The sequence below is a fragment of the Mus musculus genome, chromosome 19 (genome assembly GCF_000001635.26).
Source record: "Mus musculus strain C57BL/6J chromosome 19, GRCm38.p6 C57BL/6J".
Taxonomy (NCBI): domain Eukaryota; kingdom Metazoa; phylum Chordata; class Mammalia; order Rodentia; family Muridae; genus Mus; species Mus musculus.
This window is the reverse complement of record NC_000085.6, coordinates 35,958,031-35,986,006: the sequence shown is the minus strand read 5'-3', so window position 1 is coordinate 35,986,006 and position 27,976 is coordinate 35,958,031. Positions and strand designations below refer to the sequence as shown.

At 40.9% G+C, this 27,976-nt stretch overlaps 1 protein-coding gene across 7 annotated transcripts in view; it reads left to right on the top strand.

Moving 5' to 3' along the window:
• Htr7 (5-hydroxytryptamine (serotonin) receptor 7) overlaps window positions 1–27,592 on the top strand; it is a 99,719-nt gene extending 72,127 nt beyond the window's left edge. For 3 of the 7 annotated variants that reach the window (NM_001360298.1, NM_008315.3, NM_001360300.1), the window contains 2 exons: window positions 15,943–16,698; window positions 25,608–27,589. In NM_001360298.1, the coding sequence (NP_001347227.1) occupies window positions 15,998–16,698; window positions 25,608–25,650 (744 nt within the window). In that variant the 5' untranslated portion in view covers window positions 15,943–15,997 and the 3' untranslated portion in view covers window positions 25,651–27,589. Of the gene's footprint in view, window positions 1–15,942; window positions 16,704–21,529; window positions 21,627–25,607 lie in introns of all 7 variants that reach the window. The other 4 variants (NM_001360297.1, NM_001347442.2, XM_030250756.1 and 1 more) reach the window with 3 other exon arrangements.
• The last annotated feature ends 384 nt before the right edge of the window (window positions 27,593–27,976 follow it).

Here is a 27,976-nt window from a genome sequence, read left to right as displayed (position 1 = left end):
ACGGGTGGGGAGATGCCTCAGTTACTAAAGAACCTATTGTGTAGACACAAGGACCTGATTCCAGCACCCGAGTAACAAAGACAGGCATGGTCTCTATATCCCTAGGGACGATGAGAATGAGGCAGATCCCTGGGATTGCGGGCCAGCAGTCCAGCCATTTGGCAAACGCTGGGTTCAATGAGAGGACCTGTCTCAAAAGATAGGGTGGAGCATAAGACCAGAGACACTGAAATTAATAGAGGAGAAAGTAGGGAAAAGCCTCGAAGATATGGGCACAGGGGGAAAATTCCTAAACAGAACAGCAATGGCTTGTGCTGTAAGATCAAGAATTGACAAATGGGACCTCATAAAATTGCAAAGCTTCTGTCAGGCAAAAGACACCGTCAATAAGACAAAAAGGCCACCAACAGATTGGGAAAGGATTTTTACCAATCCTAAATCTGATAGGGGACTAATATCCAATATTTACAAAGAGCTCAAGAAGCTGGACTCCAGAAATTCAAATAACCCCATTAAGAAATGGGGTTCAGAGCTAAACAAGGAATTCTCAACTGAGGAATACCGAATGGCTGAGAAGCACCTGAAAAAATGTTCAACATCCTTAATCATCAGGGAAATGCAAATCAAAACAACCCTGAGATTCCACCTCACACCAGTCAGAATGACTAAGATCAAAAATTCAGGTGACAGCAGATGCTGGTGAGGATGTGGAGAAAGAGGAACACTCCTCCACTGCTGGTGGGATTGCAAGCTTGTACAACCACTCTGGAAGTCAGTCTGGAGGTTCCTCAGAAAATTGGACATAATTCTACTGGAAGATCCAGCAATACCTCTCCTGGGCATATACTCAGAAAAAGTTCCAACTGGTAATAAGAACACATGCTCTACTATGTTCATAGCAGCCTTATTTATAATAGCCAGAGCTGGAAAGAACCCAATGTCCTTCAACAGAAGAATGGATACAGAAAATGTGGTACATTTACAAAATGGAGTACTACTCAGCCATTAAAAACAATGGATTTATGAAATTCTTGGACAAATGGATGTATCTGGAGGATATCATCCTTAGTGAGGTAACCCAATCACAAGTCATTAGATATGTACTCACTGATAAGTGGATATTAGCCCAGAAACATAGAACACCCAAGATACAATTTGCAAAATACAAGAAAATCAAGAAGAGGGAAGACCAATTGGTGGATACTTCATTCCTCCTTAGAATAGGGAACAAAATACCCATGAAAGGAGTTACAGAGACAAAGTTTGGTGTTAAGATGAAAGGATGGACTATCCAGAGACTACCCCACCTGGGGATCCATCCCATAATCAGCCACCAAACCCAGACACTATTGCATATGCCAGAAAGATTTTGCTGAAGGGACCCTGTTATAGCTGTCTCATATGAGGCTATACCAGTGCCTGGCAAATACAGAAGTGGATGCTCACAGTCATCTATTGGATGGAACACAGCGCCCCCAATGGAGAAGGTAGAGAAAGCTCCCAAGGAGCTGAAGGGGCCTGCAACCCTATAGGTGGAACAACAATATGAACTAACCAGTACCTCCAGAGCTCATATCTCTAGCTGCATATGTAGCAGAAGATGGCCTAGTTGGCCATCACTGGAAGAGAGACCCCTTGGTCTTGCAAACTTTATATGCCCCAGTATAGGGGAATGCCAGGGCCAAGAAGCAGGAGTGGGTGTGTAGGGGAGCAGGACGGAGGAGGGTATAGGGAACTTTTGAGATAGCATTTGAAATGTAAATAAAGAAAATATCTAATAAAAAAAAAGATAGGATGGAAGATCATCAAAGAGACACCTAAAGTCAACCTATGGCCTCCATATGTACATGCACACACATGCAGGTGCGCGCGCGCACGTGCACACACATGCACACGCACACGCACACGCACACGCACACGCACACGCGCACACACACACACAAACACACACTAAAAAGTTTTAAATAGTATGGCATGCAATAGAATTGAGGAGATAGTAGTTATAATGTTAGGTATTTTTTAGAGGACTTTATTTCAGTTTTATATGTATATAGACATACCAATTTTAATCAATTATGTAAATTTGCTTGTTACATCTCTTAATACGAATGGTGGCAGAAAGGTTTACAAAACCCTGTTGTGTATTACATACCCAGAGCCCCTGTAACTTGAGTAAGACATAAAAGCTAAGACTGTCTCATTTAGTGCAGTCCTTGGACAGAAGCAGCTGAGACTACAAACATGATCGGTCATCAGCACTGGAAACTGAGATAGGACATAGGAAGAGAGGCACAGAGCCTGTGAACCCACAGAGGGAGACACCCTGCCAGTGTCTGCCGTGAAGACCCCATGTAGACAACCCCAAGTATACAGTCATTCCTGGCTCTTCAAACTTTCTGGGAAGAGAAAGGTGGCCGTAGACCCTCATGTGTCAGAAGCTGCCCATGGTGTTGACCAGTTTGGGGAACCTCTCCTGTGGCTGGCGTTTTCTTCCCCAAAGGGAGAAAGTCTGTGGAAGAAGCTTTCTGAGTGTGCGAATTTATTTTAGAACAATTCCACCCATTTCTTATACTTCTTACTATCCCGCAGCAGTGAAGTGCAGGAGAAGCTGTTTAATTAAGGGCCATTATCTACATTTCTATACAGCTAGAACAGGAGGCAAGCATGGGAGTAAGCTTGTTTCCAATCCCTCTCTGTGCGGATTATAGCTCCTTAACCCTCTTTCTTTCAATCTCCTACTTCAGTTGAACTCCTGATGTGAGGTGCTTGCATTTCTCAATTATATATTACTTTGGCATCTTTGTCTCAGAGACCAACTGTATTTGAACATTTGCATGTACTTTAAGGTTCATTTCTGAAGGCTTCATAAATACATAGCCTTCTAATTAAATGCTAGTGTTATAAATATTAACTGTGTACAATTAAGGAATATTCAGAATCAATCTATGATTTTTCCCCTTTTTAAAAAATTCTCCATGTTGAAGGTAAAATTTATCCTATACAAGCTTTAGGGAGAATAAATGTATAATTTGAATAAGTACTTCCCTGAATAGCAGTATTGCTTAATATAGTTAATTATAGGACTTTAAATACTCGTGAGTTCCATTGTGCAAATCTGTGAATGTAATAAAACACTTTTGACATGCTAATCAAATAAAACAATATAAGATTTAATTATCCACTTTCAAAGGGTTTTATGTACTAGATTGTCTCTGTTGTTAGACGCCTTTAGGTAATTTAGGAAAGTTAGAATCATCTTAAATATTTTATTTTGTTCTTAAAGTGAAAAACAACATTTTTATAGACTCACCGCTCCCACCTGCTCAGAGGAGAGGCAGGGGAATGGGGAAAGGATTGTGGGAGGGGGTTACCTGGAGGGGGGAGTGAGTGGGATATAAAGTGAGTAAGTAAAGCAGACAAGCAAGCAAGCAAGCAAGCAAGCAAGCAAACAAACAAACAAAACCTTTCAGGACAAGCACTGTAAAAAGAAATTTAAATCATCAAAACCTGTACAACTCAGATAAAATGTCTATTGACATTTTGCTGTGCATTTGTGTGAATATACCATTATATATGCACAGAAACAAGCATATACCTGGTTGCACATGAACAGCCAGACAGCGTGCGATGTAATAATCTGTTAGTTATCCCTGAGGGCCAGATGTTGTTTTCTGTCCCCCCCACCTTTTTTTTTTTGGTTTCCATGTCTTTCAATAAATACGTGCACAATGCCTTTGAATCGCTGATGACATCACATTCTGGTATGTGAGACGCACTCATTTATGTACTCTCTTGTCAAAGTGTCAAATGGCACCTTTACCCTTCTCTGTCTTTTGTTAACATCGTTGTAAATTAGCCATTTGCCTTTGCACAACTGTCTCAAGACAAATTATTCAAAGTCTGGTTTCTGAGCCAAAGGGTAAATAATGGTGGATGTCAATTAACAAGTTGCTCTCAGACCTCTCTTGTAGCAGAGCAATGGAGTTCCGGCTACCCCAGTTCTCCAGTATAGATTTTGTCTTTCTTACACCGTGGGAAAGGATCAGAGTATATGCCATATCTCAAAATTGCTTCTCTTTGATTATAAATAAAGGTTTTCATATTTGTAAGTGTTTATCGACTGTTAGTATTTTCATCTTTGGTCATTGTCTTAGGGTTTCATTGCTACAAAGTGACACTATGACCAAGGCAACTTTTGTAAAGGACAACATTTAAATAGGGCTGGCTTACTGTTTCAGAGGTTCAGTCCACTATCATCATGGCAGGAAGTATGGATGCATGAAAGTAGACATGTTGCTGGAGAAGGAGCTGAGTTCTATATCTTGATCCAAGGCAGCCAGTGGGAAGGTATCTTCCACACTAGGAGGACCTTGAGTACAGGACCTCAAAGTTTACCCCCACAGAGACACATTTCTTCCAACAAGGCTACACCTATTCCAATGAGAACACACCTCCTAAAAGTGTCACTCCCTGTGGGCCAAGCAGTCAAACACATGTCAAGGGGGAGCCAAACCTATTCAAACCACCACAGTCAGTTACTTCAAAAATTTCATTGGAATTTTTGTTGTTCATCAGAGTTCTATGAATAATAAGATACTGTCATTTGAATCCCATTTTTTGTTTGACTATTACTTATTTTTAAAACTATTTTTACTCCTGTGAAAATTTCACAACCATGTGTTTTGATTTTGTTCACCCTACCTCAACTATTTCCCTTAACTCCTTACATCTTGATCCCCATCTGCTTATCCTTAAACTTCGTGTCTACTTTAAAATACGTACTAACTCATCAACTCCAATCTGTGCTGACCACATCTTTCTGAGTGTAGAGCCATCAACTGGCACATGGCCAACATACTAGGAACTATATCCTTAAAGAAGACTGGCTTTCCCTCCCCTAGAATTGCCAGTAGCTCTTTAGTTAGGGGTGGGGACTCATGAGCCTCTTCCCCCTCCATGCTTGAATGTTGATTGGCTTAATCTTGTTCAGATCTTGTGTAGGCAACAAGAGCTGCCATGACCTCACCAGTAGTGGTCCTGACATGTTCAGAATATACTGATTTGTTCCTGTTCTGCCTGGCTTCTAGCTCTTACAACCTATTCACCCCTTCTTCCATGTTGTTTCCTTGGCTTTCATGAGAGGTATGTTATGGATGTTCCATTTGTGGCTGGCACTCTGTAGTCATTTGCCTCTGCACCTTGACAAGTTCTATGTTAACTGCTGTCTTCTGCACAAAAGCCAAAACCAAAAATAACAACAACAAGAACAACAACAACAAGAACAACAACAAAAACAACAACAACAAAAACAACAACAACAAAGAAATCTGCTCTAACTAGGGCCTAAAAATGCACCATTCCTGGATCAGAACTGGTCTGTCCGCTGGGTCTCCAGCAAGTGTTGGAGCTGCTGGGAGATGTTTGTTGTTTGACTTTTAGTTGTTCCTGTAGTGCTTTTAAAATTTAAATAAATGCCACTTGCTAATTTTTCCAGAGGAAAAAATTTTATTTGTTTTTACTTGTGTGATGTGTCTCTGCATGCATGTATTGCACATGTTTATGCATGTGCCCATGGAGGCCAGAGAAGGGTATGATGTCTTCTGGAGGTGCGTTAAGGTCATTGCAAGCCACCTGATATGAGAGCTAAGAACCAAATTTGGACCCTCTGTAGGATCAGCAAGTGCTCTAAGTTGCCAAGTCTTTTCTCCAGACCCCACCACCACCACTACCACCACCACCATTATTGTTTTCTATTTGAAATAAAAAGTAAAAAGATTCTTGACTTCTGTAGATTGTATCCTGGGTATTCTGTATTTTTTTGGCTAATATCTGCTTCTTAGTGAGTACATACCATTGCAGATCCTTTTGGGTCTGAGTTACCTCACTCAGGATGGTATTTTCTAGTTCCATCCATTTGCCTGCAAAACTCATGACATCCTCATTCTTAATAGCTGAGTAGTATTGCATTGTGTTAATGAGCCACATTTTCTGTATCCATTTTTCTGTTGTGGGACATCTGGGTTTCCCATTTCTGGCTATCACAGATAAGCCTGCTATGAACATAGTGGAGCCCATGCCCCTGTGGCATGGTGGGGCATGTTTTGGGTAATGCACAAGAGTGGTATAGATGAGTCTTCAGGTAGATCTATTTCCAATTTTCTGAGGAACCTCTAGATTGATTTCCAAAGTGGTTGTACTACTTTGCAATCCCACCAGCAATGGAGGAGTGTTCTTCTTTCTCCATGTACATATGCTGTCACCTGAATTTTCGATCTTAGCCATTCTGATTGGTATAAGGGGAATCTCAGGGTCATTTTTATTTGCATTTCCTTGATCGCTAAGGACTTTGAACATTTTTTTAAGTGTTTCTCGGCCATTCGAAATTCCTCTGTTGTGAATTCTCTGTTCAGCTCTATACCTCATTTTTTGATTGGGTTGTTTGGTTTTTTGGAGGTTAGCTTCTTGAGTTCTTTATATATTTTGGATATTAGCCCTCTATCATATGTGGGAGTAAATGGGAGTTCTTCCCATTTGGAAGGGAGAAGAAAGCAATCATGGGGAAGCAGAGGGAAGCAGGAACCTTAGTGGGAGAGGAGAGGAGAAGGGGAAAGGGGAAACATGATCAGGTATTGGGGGTGGGGTGGGGTGAGGGGGACAGGAATGAAGGCCAAGGGCCAGCAGAGTGAATGGAAATATGCAACCTTGGGAGGTGGGAGGTGGGAGGTGGGAGGTGAGGTGATGCTCTAGAATGTACTAGAGACCTGTAAGGTGAGAGGCTCTCAGGACTCAAAGGGAGGGACCTTAGATGAGGTGAAATGCCCAACAGTAGGGAAGGGGAACTTTTAGAATTCATCTCCAGTAGAAAGACAGGACATCAAGTAAAGGGATGGGGTTGCTATCCCATAGTCAAAAACTCTGACCCAGAATTGTTCCTGTCTAAAAGGACTTCAGGGACAAAAATGGAGAAGAGACTGAGGGAAAGGAGGTCCAGCGACTGGCCCAACTTGGGATCTAGCTCATGGGAAGGCTCTGAGGCCTGACACTATTACTGATGGTATGGTGTGCTTACAAACAGGAGTCAAGCATGGCTGCCTTCTGAAAGGCTCAACAAGCAGCTGAAAGAGCCAGATGCAGATACTTACATCCAGCCAATGGACAGAAGCCAGAAACCCCAGTGGTTGAATTAGGGAAAGGCTGGAAAAAGCTGAGGAGGAGGGCAGCCCCATAGGAAGACCAGCAGTCTCAACTAACCTGGATCACCTGAGATCTCTCAGACACTGAGCTACCAACCAGGCAACATACACTAGCTGATATGGGGCCCTGGACACATTTACAGCAGATGGCTGCCTGTTCTGGCCTCAGAAAGAGAAGATGTGTTTAACCCTTGAGAGACTTGAGGCCCCAGAGAGTAGGGAGGCCCGGCAGGGTAGTGGTTTGGAAGTTGGTTGGGGTGAAGGTGGTGGGGTTTGTGGGGACATCCTCTTGGAGACAGGGGGAGGAGGAATGGGATTAGGAACTGTTAGAGGGCAGACCAGGAGGGGGATAATGACTGGACTGTAAAAAAAATTTAAAGATAAATATTTTTTAAAAAGATATAAAATCAGAGAAATAAGTATTTGAATAACCCAAGGGTAAACTTACATAGTGTACAAAAATCATTGTGCCTACATTGCTCCCTTTTTTTTCTAATAATGTACTCTTTGTAAATAATAAAAATCTACATACAGTAGAAGTACTTTTGAAACAATTGTGAAAACTGTTAAGAGTTACATTCATAATGTCCAGTACGTTTATATTTGACAACTTAAAGAAAGTATCCTATTATCTAAAAAAAAAGGTAAGAAGGCTATAAATGTATTATTTGTAGTTCAATATTTTGTGTTGTATGTGAGCTAACTCCATCAGGCTATGTTGAAGGAATCTGTATATTTTCTTATTGTAGTCGTCAGTTTACTTTTTGGCATAATAATGTTTGGCCTACTTGGGGTTATATATATATATATATATATATATATATACACACATATATATATATATACTTTTTATTAGGTATTTTCCTCATTTACATTTCCAATGCTATCCCATAAGTCCCCCATACCCCCCCCCCCTCTACCCATCCACTCCCACTTTTTGGCCCTGGCATTCTCCTGTACTGGGGCATAAAAAGTTTGCAAGTCCAATGGGCCTCTCTTTCCAGTGATGGCCGACTAGGCCATCTTTTGATACATATGCAGCTAGAGTCAAGAGCTCTGGGGTACTGGTGTTGTTCCACCTATAGGGTTGCAGACCCCTTTAGCTCCTTGGGTACTTTCTCTAGCTCCTCCATTGGGGGCCCTGTGTTCCATCTAATAACTGACTGTGAGCATCCACTTCTGTGTTTGCCAGGCCCTGGCATAGCCTCACAAGAGATAGCTATATCAGGGTCCTTTCAGCAAAATCTTGCTGGTGTATGCAATGGTGTCAGTGTTTGGAGGCTGACTATGGGATGGATCCCTGGATGTGGCAGTCTCTAGATGGTCCATCCTTTTGTCTCAGCTCCAAACTTTGTAACTCCTTCAATTGGTGTTTTGTTCCCAATTCTAAGAAGGGGCAAAGTGTCCACACTTTGGTCTTTGTTCTTGTTGAGTGTCATGTCATGTGTTTTGCAAATTATATCTTGTATCATGGGTATTCTAAGTTTCTGGGCTAATATCCACTTATCAGTGAGTACATCTCATGTGAGTTCTTTTGTGATTGGGTTACCTCACTCAGGGTGATGCCCTCCAGGTCCATCCATTTGCCTAGGAATTTCATAAATTCATTCCTTTTAATAGCTGAGTAGTACTCCATTATGTAAATGTACCACATTTTCTGTATCTATTCCTCTGTTGAGGGGCATCTGGGTTCTTTCCAGCTTCTGGCTATTATAAATAAGGCTACTATGAACATAGTGGAACATGTGTCCTTCTTACTGGTTGGGACATCTTCTGGATATATGCCGAGGAGAGGTATTGCGGGATTGGGATTATATTTAATAAGATGAAAGAGAAAATGCAAGTGTTGCTTTTACCCTGCTTGCTAGTAAGTTATCATAATGCATGGATATTTAACCTATTGCTGATTTTAAAATGTCTCAATTTATATGATTCCCCTAATATTTGAACTAGTTTATAAGACATCACTCCTGCTGTTAACCAAAAAGTCCAAGACGCAGTGACTCACGAGGTTAATGTGTTGTCGTTTTTAGTTTTGGTGGTGTTTAAAATTGAATTCAGGGTCTTGTGTGTGCTAAGTAAGAACTCCACCGTCGAGACACAGCCCTGTACCTTCCTGCTTTTATGTAAAAACAATTTATTTCTGTAGCTTTTATACTATCTTCAGTATAGTGAGATAGCTATCACTTTGGTGTTACTTTTCAAGTTACATGTCCACTTTTACACACTGACCCAAATTGTGAAGTCATTTGGTCAAGTTAACACAAGTCCTGGACTGCTATTCAACTGGGGCTGTATGAGATTTATGTTTGTTAATGGAAAATTGGCAAGTTCTTAGTACTAGATAATCTTATTAAAGAAAAGAAGTATTTTCTTCATGGATTCTAGTGTTCTTTTATGGGTTTTAATAGCTTTATATGCTCTTCATGTAGCCTTGAATATTTTTAAAGCCTTTTACTAATATTTAAATATTAATTGTACTAATATTTGGTTCTTAAATAATGTAATCTTCTTTATAGTATTTAAATTTTAATCATCTGCACATAAGGTATTGATTTTGTTTATTTCTTTTATATTCCAGAAGCATTAGGGAACACTCGAGGAGTGTGTATCTTATCTTTCAGTTGATTTTAACTTTTCTAAAGTTTCACCAAATGAAGTCCAGGGCAGAAGAAACAACCTTTTTATTGTAGACTTTGATATAAGAACTTAAGAGCATGTAGCCAAAGTGTGACAGTGTGTATGGATCATGATTTGTGCACTGAGGGCAGACTACGGTCTGGCTTCTACCCCTGAAATATGTTAAGTGTGCTAACATGTAGGCATGCTTGTCTAGTGTTCTGAGTTATCATTTAGCACTCCATTGGTTAATTTCTAATCACAAATATTTGTGAACTCTCTGTACTACATAGACAGGAGAAAGGCTGTATTTTCAGTTGAGCTTGATGTATAGTTACTTCATCTGCCAGGGGTGTGTGAAGAAAACACAGGTACACTTGAACTGTATTTAATAAATGGTCAAGAATTTGTGAATTCAGGAAGTGCTAACTTTTTTTTTTTTTTTTTTTTTTTTTGTTTTGCAGTCACCCAAATAAAATTTGTCGTGAGCAATTCTATTGCCTCCCTGGAGGTTTTACTAAGTCAAACCCTTCACCCCATAAGTAGGTGTTGGGTGATCACCTGGGAAACTGTGTGAACCAACCTCAGTTGGGGAACCTTACATTGGTTGGTTAAGTTAAAGCAGATCCTGATGTACGTTTAGTGGAACAACTACTTTCAGTCTTTGGCTAGATCAGCCTAACCTTGAGGCTCCTTTCAGTGCCAAGGTACTTTTTCAGGGTCATTTTTTTTTTATTTAAAAGATCTTTCGGATATTTTTACTATAGCTTGCAACTAGGATAATTCCACATAAAACAAATCCCATTTCACATTTCCTTTCCCTTTATATTTTCCTTTTCCCCTTCTTCTCTGTATATATTCCTTTTGCAGAGAAACATTTTATTACAGCTGTTTATTTTCTTTTACAACCATTGTGTAGCTTTTGTAATCAAAATGCAGAAACAAACTAGAACCAGAAGAATTCTCTACATAGACTATCTACTAGGTAAGTACACACGTATATAACTACACAGAAAAAACATTAGGAATACATGACATAGATTTTTGAAAAATACCCCTTTCTCACAAAACTGCCTGCGAACTGCTTGGTAATTAGAGTCTTAAAATGTTACATTAGACAAGCTATGCCTGCAAGGATAAACCATGCAGTCAGTTATCACACAGTGCATCTGTTGTTCTTGGTTGACCATCAGCAAAGAGCAAAGAATACATAGGAGGCTCACTTAAAGTTGAATTTCAGATAAAGCATTGTTACAATAGTATGGAGTGTCCTCCTTGGCCTTATGTGTTGTGTGCTTATCCCCCAGAGGGTGGCACTATCTCAAGAAGTTCTTGACATTTCAGGAGCTGGGAGTAGGTGAAGGAACTGGGTCATGCTTTTGAAGGCTGTACCTAGTCCCCTGTCACCTCCCTTTCTTTTCTCATGAAGGGAATAGCTTCCTGTAATCCTTTGGGTTTTTCTATGTCTGCCCAGTTCTCAAATAACTACACAGAAACTATATTTATTTATAAATGCCATTGGCCTTATAGGAGGCATTGTTCCCCACTAGCTCATAACTCAGTTATTCTGCTAATACTCATCTAAGTCTGCCATGTGGCTTGTTACCTCTCCTCAGTATCACATGTCCAACTTCCTCTGAGTCTGAGTGGCAAATCCTCCTGCACATCACTCTTTTCCAGAGTTCCTATCTCTTTGCTCCAAATCCTGCCTATTCTCTCCTGCTTTGCTATTGGCCATCCAACTCTTTATTGACAGGTGAGGCTTTTACGTACTGGACAAGAGATTATTTCTACATTTCCCCCTCTTAGTCAAATAAGTGGCTTTTTCTCTAACACTAATTAACAGTACATAATATGAATAATTATGAAAATTATCAGGTAAGAATTCTATGCACAATGTCTGGTGCATTTGTATTTGGCAACTTTGGAGAAGTTATTCTATTCTCAACCATGGAGAATTCAAAGTTCTGTACATAATTTACTTTGTATCATAACTTGTATTTACCAACCTAAAAATGTCTTCTTAGATCTTAAATTATTATTTTAAATATAAAACAACTTAAGCTTCATTGTGAGACTATAACTATCTAGTCTTCAACCCACAAGAGACCTGAGAAGTATAAATATTACTTGAGTAAACTGGGAGTACAGAGCAAACACCTTCCAAAATTATAGAAATGGCAGAAGTTTCTGGCTACTTGAATTGTCACCCAAGGTTCTTCTGTGTCATTGGAGCATCATCTTTGGCCTTCTGGCCCAGTATATCCAACAGACTTTTCTGTGAAGCAGGAATTATGAAGTACTTGCCCATCTTGTCCTTAAAAAGCTTGGCAGTTGACTTACTCCATGTCCTGCTTGTCCACAGCTTAGAAAGCATGATGTCTGTACTTGAGGTAAGGGCATGTTCTTCCCCAGTGGCTAGCTTGCCACATTTGTAGCACTCCATATGGATGTTACTCAATTCTCATTGACGTGGAGTGGGGGTGTGTGGATTTAGATTTTTCAGAATCTACTTTAATAAGGGTTCTTAAACACTTCAACCTCCCTTCTAACCTACTGACCAGAGGTAGGAGAGAAAGATGGTTAATAGGACCAGGGTGATATTGAACCTCTTTAGAAGTAGTTCTTTGAGGGCAATTCCAATCTTCGTTGTCAGGATAGCAATAGTCAAAAACATTAAATGGGAATCAGTAGCAGCAATCCAGTCCAAGTGTCAAACACTGAATACGGATCAGTAGCAGAGGCTTGATCCAGAAGAAACCATGAGGTTCTACTGAATTGACATGAGTCCTTGGAAGTGACAAGAAGCAGCAGGAATACCACTTGAGAAGTTCTTTTATGAGTTTCTCTCTATGAAGTTGTGATTAAACAAAGATCAGTAAAGACCAGCAAAATGCTGCAAGGTATACCATTGCAAGAGCATCATCAGCAAAGACCAGTGAAACATTGCAAGGTGAACCAATGTAAAGCATCATTCACTGTCTATCGGATTCTTGTGCTTATACTCTTTCCACACATCACGCGTCCTCTCATGTGTCTACCTCGTCCCATGTGTCAACTTCAGCAAAACCATCCTCTCACAGGTCTGCTTCAGCAAAACATCCTCTCATAAGACAGCTTACAGAGAAATACCACAGGACATAACTGAGTCTCCAAAGACACCAGAAATTTCCACTTCAGGGGTGGTGCCAGCAGCTGATATGTCTCACTGTCAAGAAATGACTTTATTAATAAAAGATTTTCAAATGCCATATTCTGTAGATCTCTGAGGTTTTTGGAGACCATCTCTCTATCTATAGTATGTCTGATTAAGCAAAAATTACTTGTTTCTGTTTACTATCTGTTTAACTTAGAAAGCATGGTTTTAGAATTACGTAGACTATTATCTAACATGACCAATTTAGTCATTGATTGACTACATACTAACTTGGATTTCTTAATTATCCTAAATAGTTTGTAACAGTAGCTTTCAAGGACTAGAACTTTTATTGTATTTTTAAATGAGTTGCATAGGTCAAATACCCTGAACAAGAGTTGAAACATACAGTATGTTGTAGTAAATATCTTAATTTTGTATCAATATAGAGAATCTTTACAAGTTAAATTATTTGGCTTGTTAATGATGTTTAGTTTAAAAGTAGATTCAATAATCTACCCTTTTATCCTATCATTCTATAACTCTCCTTTTTCTTTTTATCCCTTCTCAAACCTTCTCCCCAACATTAGATAGGAGAGAAAGAAGGGGAGAGAAAAAAAAGAAATAGAGATATTCCTGAATCTAACATCCTTTACTTTAGGACCAAGACCATTAAAGACTTGCATCCAACCCCCATAAAATGATGACAAACATCTATCACCCACTGAACTACTGAAAACTACCCACTCCCTCTCAGGTGGCAGCTCAGGCCACTGAGATCACATATATTCCTCCCTCAACCCCTGTAACATGGCAGACATCCAGACAGTTCCAGTGACGGACTTCCACTTGACCTTTGGTGGTCACTTGGGCCACAGGTATTGGCACAGACTTCAACTGCAGAGGGACCAGGGACCCAGCCATGGCCTCAGTATGGCCTCAGGTGGTTACACAGCCTCCTCATACCTGTTCCTCATCACAGTTGAGTCTCTGGTTCTACTTTCTGCACATTGCATAACCCCCTAGGCTTTACTTTCTCTCCTATGTCTTCACTGCAACCCCATCTTTCCCATCTCTCCATCACAATTTGTCCACCATAGAGGTGACTGCGGCAGACGCTTAAATGTCTTTCTTGGAGTCTTCTGGCCTTCAGGGTGGAGGTGGGTGCTTATCACTTGTATTTTTTATCTTTTGGGGAGCCAAAACATGGTCCTAACTTCAGTTGATAAGCCCATAGTTATGGGTAAGTTTTACTATGAGAGGAGGCGGCAAAGCTTGTGAAATGAGGAAACTATGAGATGAATACCTAAGTCCCTGGAAGGCACAGACAATCTCTTTTTACTTACTGTGGCTACAGCCCTTCCCTCTGTTCCTCAGGATTGCACTTTGTCTTTCAAAGAGTTTTATCATTGTAATTTACTGCTCTATACGCCACATTTATGAAGTACCTGATATGTAAATAGGTCTATTACTATGGTCAACACAAAATGACAATGTATTGTGATTTCTCCATTGGTAGACACAGTCAACCACATGGTTGTATCTGTCCTGGACATGTTCAGACTTGTCCTCTTGCCAGGACTACCAATACACTATGGCAATACACTATCTACATAGTGCTTATATCTTTATAGTCATCTAGACATGATTTATGTCAACAGCTCTGTGTGTGTGTGTGGGGGGGGGGGGAATGTGGTATCCACATAAAGGATTTGGACAACTTTGGTGTCTGAGGATCTTAGAGCCAATTCCAGAAGTGGAGTATCTGTTGAAGGATGAAGAGATAGACACTCATGGCGAATAAACAAATCTGACTTGTCTATTTTTACTACATCTCTGTTTTGTAATGATGAACCAATGCAATAATGCTCACCCCCCTCTCCCCCCCAAAAAGAGCATGATATTTGAAGTTCTGTGGGATAACTTAAGCATCAAGAACATTAGCAGATTTTTTTATTTTAAAATAGTTTTTCACTACTAATTGAAAACTTTCAGGAAAAGAGCTGTTGGTTAGCAAGCTGAAAAGTTGCTGCCATCCATGATTCTCTGGTATAGCCTCTATATGCATAATGGAAGCAAACACGTAAACAAAACAAAACAAAACAAAACACCCCCACCAGAATGACAAGCTCTTCTAAAGTCTATTAAATATAAAGAGGAAAAAATTCCAAATATTTACAAATATTAAGTCTTTAGCCAAACAGCTCACTGTGTTTGTTTTTCTCTATCTGACAGCTTTGTCCCTTTGGCATTGTTAATCCCTGATTTTAAAAAAAATTATCTCTCTAGAAGCATACATGGGGAAGACATTGGGTTTGCCTACTGTTTATGAAAACTGTCCCTTTTTTTGTGATCCATCTGAAAACTGCACAAGGCAAGCTGCTTTTAATTTCAAAGAATGATCCTCTGATGTTGCTGTTTTGTGGGAATTTTATGGCTGTAAAAATAATCACTTCCTACTTCTGTTTGCAAGTTTTAAGCGTTCTCAGATTGCTCACAAGCCTGGGATCCTATTGGGTATGTCTCCTTTCCGGTGCAAAGGGGACATTGGAAGGCATTAAAAGCTAGCCGGAATTAAGACTGTGGAGATGAGTGGGCATGTAATGTCAGTGTGACAGACCCCTTACGAAGCTGTGAAGATGTGCCACAACTTTGCACTTGAGGAGTGATGTCTTAGGCCCGCCTGTCTTTAAGAGGACAGGCAATTCATTTTTACCTCCTTGGCTGCTTAGGTTATCAGAATCTACAAGGTGTAAGTAAAAAACGGGCAAGCGTTACCAAAAGGGTACTTAAAACTTGGCAGTGCTTCAGTCCAACGAAATGACATGGAATAAGGCAGGTAAGGTACCAGTGCCTCAATTTACCTTTCTGCAAAACGGAAGTAACAGTTCCACAGGGCTGTTGTGAGGATCGTTACTAGGGCTTGGCTGGTAGCACTCCATGGGTGGCCAGTGATGACTGTATTCAGTTCTTATCTTTCCATCTCTCTGCTAGGTACCTTGGGATCACCAGGCCCCTCACGTACCCCGTGAGGCAGAATGGGAAATGTATGGCCAAAATGATTCTGTCGGTCTGGCTTCTCTCTGCCTCCATCACCTTACCTCCTCTCTTCGGATGGGCTCAGAATGTGAACGATGACAAAGTGTGCTTGATCAGCCAGGATTTTGGCTACACGATCTACTCCACCGCAGTGGCGTTTTATATCCCCATGTCGGTCATGCTGTTCATGTACTATCAGATTTACAAGGCCGCCAGGAAGAGCGCAGCCAAACACAAGTTCTCAGGCTTCCCACGCGTGCAGCCGGAGAGCGTCATCTCCCTGAATGGCGTGGTGAAACTCCAGAAGGAGGTGGAAGAGTGTGCGAACCTTTCGAGACTGCTCAAACACGAAAGGAAAAACATTTCCATCTTCAAGAGGGAACAGAAAGCAGCCACTACCTTGGGGATCATCGTGGGAGCCTTCACGGTGTGCTGGCTGCCGTTTTTCCTCTTGTCCACAGCAAGGCCCTTTATCTGTGGCACCTCCTGTAGCTGCATCCCGCTGTGGGTGGAGAGGACATGTCTGTGGCTGGGCTATGCAAACTCTCTCATTAACCCTTTTATATATGCCTTCTTCAACCGGGACCTGAGGACCACCTATCGTAGCCTACTCCAGTGCCAGTACCGGAATATCAACCGGAAGCTCTCTGCTGCAGGCATGCACGAAGCCCTGAAACTTGCTGAGAGGCCTGAGAGAAGCGAGTTTGTGCTGTAAGGTCATTTATCGCTACCATCCTTTTATCCCCTTCCCTCTTTCATGACGCTTCTTGAATGTTGGAGAAAGCCCCCTGCATCAGTGGCTAGCTTTATTATTATTATTATTATTATTATTATCATCATCATCAACCAGACATCATCAGGTGTAAATTCAGAATACTTTCTTTCCCTCAAGATAAGTTTTAAAGAACCCACAAGACAGGTTGGTATTTGAATGGGAAGAGAAGACTGGTCTGCTGATAAATTTATTTCATATGCCCAGTGACACGAGAGGTGAAGTTCTCCATTTCTTTCATCTTAAATAACATCTCAATATGTCCATCTGTGAAGCTGAGTTCATATGACATCACCATTTTAATTGCTTTTGTACCTCCATTTTCATGAAACATATTTGGTGACCTCATAGTTCCTAGAGAAATGACTCTTTAGGGGGAAGGAAGCAGATGTGATTTTTTTTTTTTGGCATGGAATCTCCGTGTATACAGGAGATGACAAGCAGGGACAAGGCTCTGACTGCTATTGAGCTGTCAAGAAGTGCTTCCTGTCATGGTAGCCATGAACTGATGGCTGCTGGAGTTGTTTAGTTTTTGATGTTGCCTGGGACAGGCTCCCAACACTCCAGGGGGCAATGGGAATTGAGATTTGAAAATGTACTACAAATGGTCAATGGTGATGTGGACATGGGAGCCTCTCAAGTAACTCATATATTACTAAATTTGATATCACAGAGGAGGGAGGCAAGATGGTCGGGTGGCAAGCAGGTAAAATGAAGTCATTTTTAAAGAAAAAAAAATTATGTAGAGGAGATTTGACAGTTGGAAGGAGAGTTAGGATGAAATCCTAGAAGACCCTGGTGGAGGAGATGTTCCTGGGCACCGATGAGGGAGCAGAGAGATGAACTGAGAGAGGAGTGAGGGCTCTGTCTCCAAGGGACCTTCCCTGCCAGAGTGACATTGCCCTACACTTATGTCACAACTATGTCTAGATACCGCATAACCTCAATCCTAGGACCACATGTCTTCCAAATGCTGGAGTATGCTTGTCTTAGCACGGGAAGTTGTTAGAGCATAGCCACTCTGGTTCTTGAGCTGGGTGTAGCTTCTGTTGTGTATACTCGTTGCACACATGCAATCATTCACAATACACAAGGCAGCATTTAGAAAGAAGCATGTAACATCTGGCTCTGGAATACTCATTACCAGCAATCCCCAAAGCCTTTCAAAATGTACAGGATCCCACTTAGTGAATATTTGCTCACTCCTCACCCCTCAACTTTGAAATTTTTAGGGAAGGAGTTATAACTTAAATTTCTATCTCCATAATCTACTCCTGTGCCTGGCATTCATAGAATATTAATGGTCATGGCCATAGCTACCAGGCTACCCAGTTCTCAGGAAATTAACTTGTGACTCCGGGTAACTGGCACAAGATAATTGACTTATGATCACATAGTCACAGGATGGATCATCCAGTAGATGTACCCATGTACCCATAATCATCACAGAACTCTACTTGTTGGTTGAGTTTCGTCTGAGATAGTGAAGAGAAGAGCTACCACATGGATGACCTAGGAATAGTGGACACCAGCTTGCTAACAAGACATCTAGGATGTCTTCTTTACTCTAAGTGAACTGAGATTGCTAGATATGCTGTACAGTAGGAGGGCCTCATCCAATCAGAATCCCAGGAAATTCTCAGATACAGGAAATAAAGCCGGGTCAGTGATAAGAGTTATAGGACTTGGTCTGGGCGGTTTTGAGGCATAAGACAGTTATACTGATGACAGCTGCAGATTTTAGATCAAATAGCTTTGCATCAGTAAGTAGGAGAAAGCAAGGTATTTGATAGATAACCTATTTTGTCTGCATACTGTTGTATCCCCTGGAAACAGCTATTTCTTAAGACAAATAGCTAGGTTATTCTGACTGGCATCAGGATTGTTTAGGCAGAGAGGAAAGTGTGTTGGTTTTATTTCTTAGGAGTAACACAGTGCAGAAAGTGTTTGAGCAAAGTATTTGGAAATGGTGTGAAGGGCAGAGAAGAGTTCGAGGCAAGTGGTAAGAGGTCCCATTTGGCAGCCAGTGTGCAAATTAGGTGAGTAAAGATGATGCCCTGGTCATCTCTCTATTTACAGGCCTCATTGGTTCACCTTCAGGATAATTTCACTGATTAGGTATTAAATTCACAGATAATTAAGGTATAAGAATAGTATTTTTTTTAAAGTAACATGAGCAGGTTTTCCTGTTTGAAATAATAGCCCACATTAATGGAGGATTCATTCTCAGACACTCCACTGAGAACCACTGAACCTTCAAAACCGTGTGATGGGGTAGCTTTTTCCATTCCATTTTGAAGATGATAAAACAAGAACTTGGCGAGATCAAGTCATTTCCCCATGGTCCTTCAGATGAGATTGATAGAGTTGGATTTCAGCCCAGGAAGCCTGTGTTCAGAAGTGCTTTTAGCTTCATGCTACCGTGCCCTTCATAAAAATAAATCAGCTCAAATAAAGCACAAGGATTCTTGCCTGTCTATCCTCAGCTAATGCTGAGGCTTGGGTGCTGTTTCCTGTTAGTTCTAGACAGGGTCAGCTGACTTATGTGGCAAGGGACCAAACAGCAGTATTTTGAGCTTTTGGAAACCATATGGCTCTCCTGAAACTGTTCATCTCCGCCATTGTCATCCACTTAAGCAAACAAGAGGACATGGGTATGTACCAACAAAACTAATTTACAAAAGAGATGGCCAGCCAGATTAGGCCCCCAGGTGATAGTCTGCTGTCCCTTGATTTAAGAGAGAATTATGGTATCTAATTACATATCTCTCAGTTTGAAATTATAACCATGCAGGATAAGCAATTCAGTTAAGATTGTTGGCTTAAAAATACCCAACAACTTTAGGAAGTATTTACTGTCAGGACTATCGTATAGAGTTTACTTGGAGGCCATTTTAGAACTTTATACCATGGGGTTTTGTTATCAGTCCCAATATTAGCAGATTCATATTTGGTTTATTTATATGACTATCATACATTATGCTGGATTCATAAAATACAACATCATTCTTGCTGTTGTTCATGTATTTCTACACAAAAAGTATATATGCATACTTTTGTGATCTGAACATTTGTGTTTTCCCCCAAATTTGTTTGTTGAAATATAGACTCTAATGCAGCAGTATGAAAATGTGGGAACTCTATGGGGTGACTAGGTCATGAGGGCAGAGCTCTCATGAATGGGATGGGAGCCCTTATAAATTGAGTAGAGGAACTGGTTTATGAAAGAGACAGAGCACCTCACCAGATACCAAGTTAAACCAATCATGGACTTTCTAGTCTCTCAACATAAAGAACATGCCCATAAATGTCCATAAAATGATATTTTCATTACATTGGCCTGAATCTGCCACAGCATGTGGTTACTCAGCTTTTTCTGTAAGGATGAAAAATCACACGTAGGAAGCCATGTCCATCAAAGGAGAAGGAAATGTATCTAGTGCTTATACTAGTCAGAGATGACTTCGTGGAAGGAGCATCCTTGAAGCTCGTCAATGCAGTTATAACTAACAGTAAACAGAGGAAACATTTATGTAGAGCCATCAACTTAGGAGCTTATGCAAAGGGTAGACTAAGATCTAGACTCTAGAGGGAGAAAACAGTTGGAGATCAGAGTAGATATGACATGGACCGTGTTACTAATGATTTATGCCAGCCTCCAAGAATTTGGACTTTAAGTATAGGCAACAGGTTCTGAATTGAGAGGAATTTTTGCTTCTTCTCGTAAAGATGGTTGACAATGTCTGGAGATACTTTCTGTTGTCATAGCTGGAGTGTGTCTGGATGTTAACTGCCAACTACATCTGGCATAGGTCAGGGAGGCTGTCAGCTACCCTACAATGCACACAAAGCATCCCACAGAAAAGACTTACCTACCTAACCCACAAGGTGAGAGGTTTGGAAACTACTGTGGACGGGAATGAGTCATCTATATCTTCTGTATCTAGTGGATACAGAATATTTCTGAATAGGGAACACTGATTCAGAGGCACTGAAGAATCAGAAGGCTGGAGAGTTTCTTCACTGGTATTTCTAGAAATACCGGAAGGCTTTCTGTGTATGAGATATAGCACCAGGCATGGCAGGGATGGAAAGAGAATTGTGTAACAGTCTTTATTTCCGGAAGCTCACACTCTTGTGGGTTTAGGTCTTGTTGAGGTTAGTGATACTTTATCATTCAACCGGAGTAAGAACCTACATGGTCTATAGGGCACAGTTACATTCAAGCAAACACTAATTGGAAAGCTGCTAATTGGCTTGATTTGACATATGTTGCTTTTTGAAGCCTCATGCTTTGCTCACTTGCTCTTTGATATGATTAGGTTGGGTGACATTTAGGGTTATACTCACCCAGTCTGAGTGATAACGTAATCAGTCACTGGTCATTAGTGACAAAGACATCCAATTCACAGCTCAGAATAAAGGAGAAAACCTTAGACTCCTCCTACTTTCCCACACTCCCTACTTTCCCACATTCCCTCACACATCTGGTGGCCACTCTATGGACTCTGGGAAACTCCATATAACTTCTTCAGCCCGTTTCTTCACATCCAGCTGTTTGGGTTCCTCTGTGTGTGTGTGTGTGTGTGTGTGTGTGTGTGTGTGTGTGTGTGTGTGTGTGTGTGTATGTTTGCTTCTTGCTCACTTTTCTTGGCTCCCTTAGTTTTCTTCTACACCTCAATTTCCCTTTTTTCTTTTCTGTGTGAGCAATCTAGACTATATGTTGTTCGTTTCAAATATTTACCCATTCCTTCCCATTTTCTTAACCAGCATGACTGGAGCCTCAGGAGTCCAGAAGGCACTGGAGAATTTACCTTGGGGTAACGGAGTGAATACAGGGATAAAAGCTGTGAATTCTGTTGCACTGGTAATTTTAATTCACTACTATTCATTGTAAGCCTTTCACTATTCCCCAAGTGTTTCAATAAAGGAAGTAACAAAATGTAACCATGTGACACAGTCAAGGGTACTTTCTTTCTCTTTAATTGAATGATTTTACTCATAGACTTGAACTGCCACAAATAGTTTCTATCATGCCATGAGAACTTGTTCTTTGACATCACTTATGAATAGCACTAAAAAGCAGTTTCTAAAATACTTTGCTATAAAAGAATACCATGGGATTGTTTTGAAGCAGCTCTTCCTTTCTGTCTCCCTACCTCTCCTTGGTGGCTGCATTGTCTCTCTCTTTAAAGAACCTCTTATAATCCTTGTCAATTGCAGTGGTTCTTAGCACTGACTCCTAGCAGAATAACCTTGGGTTTCTGCCATGAATTCTGTCAATTTGCTGCTCTGGGCTTTAGGCTGCAGCTTTGGAATTCAACCTGATTGCATGCTTCCTTTGTGGAAAGGGATAATTTAAAGGAAATGAAGTGAGGTACATCCCAGGGGAAACTGGGAAGGAACATCAAGCCCCCTGCAATCCTAGGCGTCTGTGATGGGTCTCTGCCTTAATGGCAGAAGCAAACAAAGAGCTTGCTAGTCCCTGGGCATTTTAAAGTCTCTCACAGGATTTTTTCTTCTTCATCATTAATTGCCTGAAGTTCAAGTTCAGTGCTTCTCCTTTATTACATCATCAACTAGTAATGACAATAACTTCTTTGCTTCATGCTTTACAGTTGCCCAGAGTTTTGCCTTGAGGTATCTCAAAGTAGGAAGGACATTGTTCTATGCAGTATTTTATACAATGCTGATGATCAAAGCCAGGGCCCTCAGAAATGCTACAAACTTTCCTAGTGAGCCCCAACCCTTGCTCTTCTACCTCTTTCTTCTTTTTTTTTTGTTTTTTCATTTTTCCCTTAGTTGGTAATAAATACAGGTAGCACAATGTAAAGTTAAATAGTACAGAAATGTACACAATAAAAAAATAAGGCTTGGGGGCATTCTTTGAAAGATAATTTACGTGGTAAATCATGAAAGAAGCGCTTTTATAAGAGATGTAGAAGACATAGCATATGGGTTGCTCAGTGCTGAAGGATAGTATAGTCTGGTAACAGTTGCTCCATCTATGGATGGTGGTGGGCAAGGGATCTGGGACATGTCTTTAGTAATATCAGGATGTTGGGTAGATTGGGGTTAGCTCAGGGATCTAGGTGTGATTTTGACAAGAGTGATACCAGATTGTACTGGCCACAATGGATGGAGAATGTACTAACAGCAGAAAGGATTTGTGTTATGAGACTAATGTTAGAGGTGAGGTCTGTGACTTGGGAGTTGAGGGGGAGAAGCTATACTAGGAAGGTGTCAATGACACTAGGAGAGAGGCTAAAGATGTCTGAGCACCCTGGAACCTGGAATCATCACTGTGGCTAGCAGGTGTGTGATAAGGAAAGATGGACTCTGGAGGTGATGTTGGAGTGGAGCCAGGAGGAACTCAGTAGAGTTTAGGAACCAGTGGGAGCAAAACTGAGTAAAAAGGATGCTAGGTGTGGTCCTTCCACTGGGCTAGAAGAACCAAAGGTCCCAGGCTAGAAATGTCTCTGGAGCATCATTTGTTGAGGATATATCTTATTTCCAGTCTCCATTCCAACAAGACTGTGGGACTAGGACTTGAAATACAGCAACTGTTCACATGAACTATTGTGTGAGGTTGAGAGTCAAAGCTGGAGATTTTGTCTCATGAAGAAATGGAGTCTATCAGCAGGAAAATTCAGTCACTGCCTCACCCTATATGAAGTATGGGGCTGAGAGGAGAGCTTCCGATAAAGGGATTTGGATATAGGGACACCTTACGTGGGGCAGGGAGGCTAAGGTGGAAACATAGTCCTGGGCCAGTGACTGCTTATCCCAGTTCCTAAACATAGTGCTCCTGTGGCAAGTCAGGGTCTGTGAGAGCTGCATTGTGGGAGTGTTGTTCTGTGTTAGGAGAATGGATACTGCCTCAGCTGATGTTTAAACATCTCTATGACCCAGAGCACTGTCTCAGCTGTTGCTTAAACTTCTCTATGACACAGAGCACTTCTGTGAGTCTAGAAGACAGGCCTTGAGGGAAGCAGGATTCTGACTTCTGTGTAGGTCAATCACTAGACCATATCTTTCTAAGTTTGAAATGGTGATGATTCTCAGTGGAAGTAATACAATTTTATGTGTGTGTGTGTGTGTGTGTGTGTGTGAGAGAGAGAGAGAGAGAGAGAGAGAGAGGAGGAGGAGGAGGAGGAGGAGGAGGAGGAGGAGGAGAGATCTCTGAACTTTGATTATATCCCCTTTATTCTTTCTTAAACCCTTCTGCCAAATGCATTCTTCTTTTCAAGGTCCCCAACAATCCTCTCTCTCAATCTCTCTCTCTCTCTCTCTCTCTCTCTCTCTCTCTCTCTCTCTCTCTCTCTCTCTTTCATGTGTGTGTGTGTGAGGTGTGATCCACTGCATTTAGTGTTGCTTTCTTGAGCATGGGTGAGGGTTTGTTTACCTGAGAAAGCTATACAACTGAGGAATATGACTTCCCTCTCCCCAGTAGCCACTTAACCTCATGAGCCCCTCCTCAACTCTTGACGACCACTTCTACAAGTTCATGAATGTAATATCCATGCCATGTCCAGCGGACAGTGTTTTGTAGCCCATTTTCCCATCTTCCTGCTGTTATACCCCATCTCTTCTCTCTTCCTCAGTGCTCTCTGGGCTTGGCAAGAGCGATTGTAGGTTTGTTGCTGAAGGTTGAGAATTCAGTGATCAGTTATTCCCAGTACTTTGACTGATTGTGATTGCTTAATCATTTTCTACCAGAAACAAAAAAAACATCTCTGACCCTGGCTGACAGTAGCACTCATCTATAGGTGTAAACATGAATATTTAAAAGGCAGTTTGAAACCATGTCCATTTAGCAAAGTAATAATAGTGGCTAGATCTATGACTGACCAAGCCATCCGTCTTTGAACATTTTAGAGTATGTGACATAAATTCCCTCCTAAAGAGCAAATCCAACCAGAAGGCTGGTTACCCCAGAACCATCATGGGCACATTGGTCACTGTAGTCACTGTAGAGTGAAGGATTCATAACTAGATACGACTATTGATTTTTCTTTACCGGCACACTGTGCAGCATCTTCTGGCAGTATGAAAGCTAGCCATCAGGGAAGAAGTTTTTAGGTTAGTTCCTGCTTTATTTCATACAAAGTATGATGTCTTTAGTGCAGTCTTATTATCTAATGTTGGAAAGCAACCTCCAAAATGACAATAGTCTGTATTGTTTTGGTGCCTCTTAAGTTCCCTGGTCAAAAATCCACAGGGATGTATCCTATGCCTCGCACTGGGTTGGCTTTTCATTTAACAACTTACATCTTCTTAGAACAGTTATTTCCATCCATACAGGTACCTTTCTTCAAATCTTTTTTAAAATTGTATTTTAATTAGTCTACAAAATAGGTTTTCTGTTTGTCTTTTTTTTTTTAATACATCTTTATATTGGGCTTAGTCTCCTTTCATCCCTTCCTCCCCACCCTTGCTTAAGTCTTTCCAATTCCAACATTGCCCCATCTGTCCTCATACTGGAATTATTCTTTTAACAGTCATTATTTTCAAGTAGAAAAAAAGGTTATACTATTTTGTAAAGATTATAAGATTTTTTTGAAAGCCAAGTCATTTTTGGGTACATCTATATTAGAAAAGATTTCTAAGTGGGTTTTCTGGGGTTCGTTCTCAAATATATTGTAGGCTTGTAAGTTACAAAGCTTTTGACATTTATAAAAAGAGGCACATTGCATTTTCTTCCCCATTAAAGATGCTCGTGAAACCTCGTAAGTCACCAGTGATTGAAATCCCCGGCTACCATAAAAAAGAAAAATCCTCGCCAACTACGAAATGAAAACCCATGTTTATGATCTGGCTAATTTTCTTGTCTTTCTCTCTTTTGTAGACAAAACTGTGACCACTGTGGGAAAAAAGGTCATGATACATGATCCAGAGCGGAACCCTGGAGAAGAAGTAATGCAGAACAGGGGGAAACAACGAAACCATTGGCTGAGACTGCACAACAGAACTTGGCTTCTGTCTTCTTGGCATGGCTGAAATGTGACAAGGGGTGATCTGTTGTACAAAGTGTATCTTGAGGGAGATGGCAACCTCTCTCTGTTTTTTTCTGTGGATCAGTGATATTGTGTTTAAATGAAAAAAAATGCTCAGTGTCAGACAGCCAGTCATCTCTGCGGTAAGCACACTACAGCGCTGGGTTCTGGGAGGGGAGGGAAGCAGTTTCTGGTGCTTTCCACAAATCCACATCCATGAGAGTGGGGGGAAATCCTAACGCACAATTCCCATGCTTCCCGTCTAGGCTTTGTGGTAACTCTTCAGGAACCATTCATGAGACAGAGTTCATTTTGTGGTCTATCAGAAGGGTGTCTTTCCAAGCAAACTGCAGTAAGCATCGTGTTGAATGTGTTGCATGTCCATGTTAGAAAACAGAAACCAGTCATCAGCGAACACAAGCGATTCCCCGGAGCAGTGTTCATTCAAAGCTTCTGTTAAATACTGTGGCTTTTCTGCAGGGTCCTTGTGACTTTCCACCAGTGTATGTCCACCGTTAAATCCTTTATCATTATGGTGTAACTCAGGAACAGATCTCAGGATGGAGAGAGGCAGAAAACCTGAATAAAGCTTTTCCTTGTACTCACACTCCTGAAGGCTCCTGAGAGAGAATGGTAACTGGAGAAGAGTGAATGCCGCATCACTGCATTGTATATTAACATGATTCTTGGCATGTTGTTTACTCTCATCTTCTACAAGGGTACAAGGAGCCCACGGGGCTGGTCCATAATGGTGTGTTATGAGCAGGGAGTGTGGCAATAGCATATCCATGAATGATTGTGGTTGTTTCTGGAGACAGTATAAACATGGTCATCCAACTGGACTGTTTGAATTGTGTGAATTAGCTCTCACTTGAACCCCCATTGTTAATACTCTGGAACACCATTCTGTTTCATGTGGAGAATTTGTCTCTGTGTTCTCTGTATCTTAAATCAAATGTGTGCCTGATGAATTCTGTCCCTTAACTCCCTCCCACCAATAAAAATGGTCAAAGTTAAGGACAGATAAGGAAACAGAAAGGTTTTTTTTGTGGATAGTATCATTTAAATGTTACTATGTAGTAGTCTGGGTGAAGGAGAGGGAAAGGCACAGATCAGAAGAGTACCCATGCCTACAAGGGGACATGAATGAAAACCTTTATTTGATAAAAAGAGAACTGAAAGAGAATATTATTTTCCTACAGTTAAGGAGGCTGTCCTTTCACAGGATAAAATAGAGTTACAAAGTGGATTATGGACTTCTTCCAGATGTCACTGATGTTTATTATGAGAGCAGGACCCCTTTCCTGTGGAGGGGAGGTAGGCACTGTCCTTTCAGACAAAGTGTGTACAAATTCCTGAGCTGCAGATTCGCTAGAGTGAACGTATATACTTATATTCATAATTTAAATAACAATTATGTCATATACATGTTGTTAAATTTGAAAAAAATGTTTTATTACATCACATCAAATAAAGGTTATTTGTAGCTGTAATAAAGTAACTTAAGTAATTGTTTTTAATAAAAGGTCTGATGTCATACATGTTATTCTACAAAGGATGGTGGGGGTGGGGTGCATACTCTGAGCTTGCGCTTGCTTGCTAAACCTCTAACAGGTACCTGGGGATGATGGTGCACACCTATAACCCTAACACACAGGAAGCAGAGGCAGGGGGATCTCAAGTTTGAAGACAGTCTGAGTTTACATCTAGAGACATTTTTAAAAAAGTTCCTAGAAAGTAATTGACAGGTTTATCCTAAATTACATTTCAATGTAGAAACCTATCTCTTTAGTAATTAAAAAAAATTGAATAAAAAAGTGTTTGTTGATTTGATAAACACCTGTCTCTTGGTCCTGTTGGGATTGGCACTGCTGGGAGGGCAAAGATGTGACATAGTTCTTATTTTAAGGGATTTGCTATCAGGATGCCAGCAGCCATATGTCAGATCATCAATGCAGAACGAAGTGCCATAGCAGGTTGCCTAAAGTGATAGTTTTCTTTATACCAGAGTAAGGCAGGACCTTATGGCTAGATAGTCGGATTAATTTAGACATGGTATTTGTTTACTTTTTAAAATTAAGATGGCCACTGTCCAAACCAACTTCTTACCCTGCCTGGTTATAATGCTCACATGTCACGTTCTGCCCCACGGTAGCTGCGGGATCTAGATCCCATGTGTGCACTGCACCTTAGATCCGAGGCAGGCAAGTGGAAGGAAAAG